The sequence below is a fragment of the Impatiens glandulifera genome, chromosome 8 (genome assembly GCF_907164915.1).
Source record: "Impatiens glandulifera chromosome 8, dImpGla2.1, whole genome shotgun sequence".
Classification (NCBI taxonomy): Eukaryota; Viridiplantae; Streptophyta; class Magnoliopsida; order Ericales; family Balsaminaceae; genus Impatiens; species Impatiens glandulifera.
Window position 1 is genome coordinate 13,956,924 of NC_061869.1, and position 5,059 is coordinate 13,961,982.

Here is a 5,059-nt window from a genome sequence, read left to right on the forward strand (position 1 = left end):
TAAAATAATTAATTCAGTAATTTATTTTATTCATATTTTAGTGAGAATGGAAGTCTGAAAAAATTATTATCTTTTAATGCCATGTTAAAAACAAATGGTTGATGAACACATAATATAACCTCAATCCTCAAAGAAGAAACCAAATAAATGTCAAAAATGGGAAAGAATAAGGACACAAAGTGGCATAACATAAAAACCAATACTTATACAAATTAAAAACAAATAGAACATTCAAAAATAAATAAAAGTTTGTACACATTTGACATTGATTATAGAATTCCTTAACAACAACAAAAACATTGAGCATCGTCTTGGAAATGACCTTGGGTACCATTATCGTCTTCCTCCTCTAGAGCCCCTTGATCTTCCACGATTCTCGACTTCTGATAAGAATATAACAATACCATCACCACATAAACTCCAAGATTCACCGCACTTAGCCATGCCAAAGTCCAATAATATTTATCGAGCCGACTCTTATTCAAAGTATGTTGAAACCATCCAGTTTTCCCTCCTTTTTCGCTAACCTTCCCAGCTACATAAACCGCCAACACACTCCCCATCTGTCCCATCCCCGTAACACCAATACCGAAATGAGCTATATGGCCTTGCATGGATGGACCAACTTGATCCACTAAGAAATAAGTCAAACTTGTTTCGAGAATCCCATCTGCAGCTCCTAGAAGAACAAACTGTGGGAGCAACCAGAAGATCGACATGGGGATCTTGTCGTCTGGCTTATCCATCAAACTGTGGCTGATCACAACACCGAGCCTTCTAGCCTCAACTTTCGCTGCCACAATGCAGCAAATAACCGAGAATATCATCGAGACTGCGATACCGATTGTCGGAGCGCAATGTCTTGATCCTGATCCACCTAATTTGTTTGCGAATTTGTAATGTATGTTTCCGAAATGAGTCTTTCCCATGTCGTATATGACAAGAAAAAATGTGATTGGGATAGGGAGGCGACCGAGTTTTTCATTTAGGTGGTTTGATTGGATTATAAAATATGAGTTCCCAATGGCTGAAACCACACCACAGAAAATCAAGGTTATGCCTATTGGGATCAATCTTAGACACATCTTGATCTCTTCCACTTCTGTGACTCTACATAGTCTCCATCTATTCTTTGCTTGTTCTTCTGTTGATATTCTTGGCAATATGATTGCAGCCTTGTCTAAACACCTAAAAGAAAACACAAATACAAATGATTAATTAGGTACATATTAGAACCGTGACAAGGAATGGGATCTAAATGATAGGTTTAAAGTAAAAGAATCTCAAAGATCAAGTTTGATAACTTAAAATTCTGCCACAAATGATAACAAAATTTTGTTTTATAAGAATTACAAGTTGTTTTATCTCACTAAGATAGTCCGGTGGTAATAGTCGCTTAAGATAACAAAATATTCATGAATTCAATTCAATTTATAAACGTTTTGAGTTTAAACAGGAATCATGACCGTGGGTTGTTATTCTAATTTTTTTTTTAATTCTCAAAAAAAAGAATAAGTTCCTTTTTTGAGTTTTCACACACAAACTAATTAAACAAATAAAATAAAAATTATGTTTACTCTAAGTTAACGATTTTATAGTAAATTTATTGGGCTACCCTCATATGATATGTGATGAGTGCTAGGTTAGTAGAGAATATTTTCAGTTGGATTCAATAAACCACAGAAAGAGAATAAACAAAAGTAAGTGTTATATATATTTAGTGTTTCGGCGATATGATCGAACAGTCGAACGATGTCCGTTTTAGCTCGAATCACAGGTGGTGGTGAATTCTAGCTTCTCTACAATTTAATTAGTTTAGATTTTGTTTTGACTTCTCTCATATACATGTTTAAATATTTCATTTCAGTGAGATCAATTTTTGTCATTATTTTTGTAATCCACCATTAAAGGTGGAAATTTTGTATTAGTGAATTTTAGGGTGCTAGAGAAGATTTTGTTATAACTCACTACAATATAGTGAGGTTCTTTTAAGAGACTCACATGTCCCGTATTTTTTATTTTGTTGGATTTTTTACGTTAAAATTAATGTGTCTCTTTGTGTTTGATTTTATTTTTACTATTTGATTTAGTTTTTTGATTATCTCATCGTGGCAAACAAAAAGGAAAAGACCAACTATTTTGCAGTTGTTATAAAAAAAAAGCTTTTTTCCCCACGTGGTTACAGAGCATTTTGTTGGATTAATCAAATTTCTTGTGTGTTAAATGAATTAGCAAAATTTGATCGGGATGATTAAGCTAACCTCGGCAAACTTTTCATTCTAAAAACGTAAGATGCTATATTTGCTTATTTGTAGAGATTTGTTTAGGAATATACAAAGCATGACAGTAAAGACACGATGAGCAATAAAGATTAGAAATTTCTGAATTGGAAACAGCTACTACAATCAAGCAATGGGTTGACCAAAACATTTTCCAGTCTCTTTGGAAAAAGTTGGAGTCAATGTTCAAGAAGGGTTTTCTATGTACAAGGCAATGATACTTCGGCGACTCATGAACTTGAAGTGCAAAAAAAGTGGGAGTACGACAGAACATATTAGCAAGTTCATTGACTTGGTGAATCAGATGACATCAATGAAGATGACTATCGATGATGAGCTACAATTTCTATTATTTCTTAGCTCGTTACCAGACAGTTGTGAAACGTTGATGATTTCATTGAGCAATTCAATGACAAATGGTATTCTACCCATAGATATGGTAAATCAAACTAATAATTGAAAGCGAATACACTTTATCAAGGGACAACGCTTTAAACTATACAAATGAAGTGAAAAATTAAACACAAACCATAGACCACCTGAACTAGAGCAGATCTGGGTTAATCTGAAGAATATTCCACCTCATTTGTGCAACTCCATCGGTCTAGCCTATATCTCCAGCATAATAGGAAAGTCACTGATGTTTGATCCAGCTATGGAAGGCTATGAAAGAGCCTCTATAGCCAGGGTAAGTGTTGAAATTGACCCAAGTAGCTCTCTCGCATTAAAGCTGGAACTCAAAGATAGAATCAGAAACATATTCAAAATTGGAGCAAGGTACGAATGATGCCCAAACAGATGCGTGAGATGCAATACTTTCACCCACTAGACAAACAAGTTCCATGTTAACAATTCTCGAAATGTCAATCCAAGCAATGAAGCATCTAAGAGGAGTGAACAAAATATTGACAATGGTAATCAGAACAATAGAACTGGAACATCACAAGAAGCATCTGCCAAACTAATGTTCGAACAGAAAATCTGGAAACAAATCAAATCCAATCAGAAATTGTCATGGAAGAAAATCAACCTCCGGTTGAAGCTAAAGAAATTATTCAGATAGAAGGTAACAAGGTAGGAAATCAAAAGCAGAATAAAGCCAAAAGCCAAATCAGTGTTAAAAGAAAAATAACAAAAAAGATGAAATGGGTTAGGGTTCAAAAGGATGTTGAGAATCAAAGTCATGGTAATAATCAAGACATGGAAGTCAGTTCCAAAGGTTATGATCAACTCAAGGATAAGAGCAATAAGGGTCTGGGTGAGCACCAGGATGAGGGTCAGAATATGGGTCAAGATAGCACCAAGCTGAGGGTCACAATCAAGATCTAGCTATGGGTCAAGATCAGCAACAAGCTGAAGGTAACGAGGGTTTGGATCAGAATTAGGGTCTGAAGCAAAATCAAGGTTTGGGTAAACATCAGAATCTGGGTCAGAAATAGGACCGTGACCAAGAAAATCCAGGGCTCAAAAATGTCGAATTTCTTGCTGAATCTATTAAACGTGACCTAAAAATACTTGGGTTCAGAGAATTTAAAAATCAAAATTGAACCTAAACAAGAGAGGTACTGAAGCAGAAAGCTTAAACTCCAAAGTGGGTCGAATCAAAATAGGAACTGCTCAAGAATCTAATAGTGAGGAAGTCCAAAGTAAAAAAAGGTCAAACATAAGAGAAATGCGGACACTCACGAACAGAAAGAATGGGCTATTGGCATTGGTGAAGTTGATCCAGATGCCATAAATCCAATTACCGATGAGCATAAATTTCACATAACACAATCTGTAGCCATTGAAGACCGTGAGGATAATGATGCATACAACTTCACTAATGATGAGACAGGTCGTGTAGTGCAAGACAGTTTTGAAATGCAGGAACCAAACCCCTATATCTATTCATGAATATCATAACATAACATAAGAGGACTTAATGATCCTCTCAAATAAATTAAGTGGATTATTAAGAATCATAAGGTTACAATCATGGGGATTCTGGAAACGAAAGTCAAAAGCAATAATGTTGACAATGTTTGCATGTTGTGCGTTGATGGCAGCTAGGAACTTATACATAATTCGAACTCGAGAACTGGAAGAATCTGGGTTGTCTGGGATCCAATGGTTGCCGAAGTCAAGTCTCTTTTCTCCAATGATCAAACAATACTGATTGGGGTCAAGGAAAAAATCACTGGAATTGAGTTTCAACTTGCTATCGACTATGGTAGTAATTCCAGTACCGAGAGAAGACTGCTCTGGAGCTGTCTTAAGAACTATATTGATGATGATAAATCATGGGTTGTCCTAGGTGATTTTAATGCTACGAGAAGCGAAATTGACCGAAGCCAGAGTCTGATATTACCCAAGATATGATTGACTTCAACATTTGCATCAAAGACATAGGATGCATCGAACCAACAAACTCAGGGAACTTCCTTACTTGGTCATCAACTCGAGGAGATGAACATATTCTGAAAAGCAAATTCATAGAAGTCTTATCAATGAGAAGTTGATTGCTCAATTCTCGAGAAGCCAACTACGCATTTTGAATCCCGAAATCTCATATTAGAGCCCAAAACTCTTATGGGAGAAGGATGAGAGGTTCAAAAGACCCTTTAAGTTCTTTAATTTCTAGATGGATAGTGATAATTTCAAAGATATATTGGGTAAAGTGTAGGCCAAAAATGTGGAAGGATCAAACATGTTCAGGGTCTCAAAAAAGCTCAGGCTTCTAAAATCCAACTGAAAAAGTTTGACAAAAGAAGTTCAGTAACATCTCCAAACGAGTCCAA

At 35.7% G+C, this 5,059-nt stretch overlaps 1 protein-coding gene across 1 annotated transcript; it reads right to left on the reverse strand.

Annotated features, from left to right (window-relative positions):
• Window positions 1–281: 281 nt before the first annotated feature.
• LOC124913041 (protein NRT1/ PTR FAMILY 5.5-like) lies at window positions 282–1,199 on the reverse strand. Its single transcript, XM_047453666.1, has one exon. It carries the CDS (start codon window positions 1,083–1,085, stop codon window positions 282–284), a length of 804 nt encoding a protein of 267 aa, XP_047309622.1. The 5' UTR covers window positions 1,086–1,199.
• Window positions 1,200–5,059: the final 3,860 nt, after the last annotated feature.

Bases quoted from the DNA above. Each gene is read 5' to 3' on its own strand.
- LOC124913041 (XM_047453666.1), bottom strand. From the start codon at position 1,085: ATGTGTCTAAGATTGATCCCAATAGGCATAACCTTGATTTTCTGTGGT.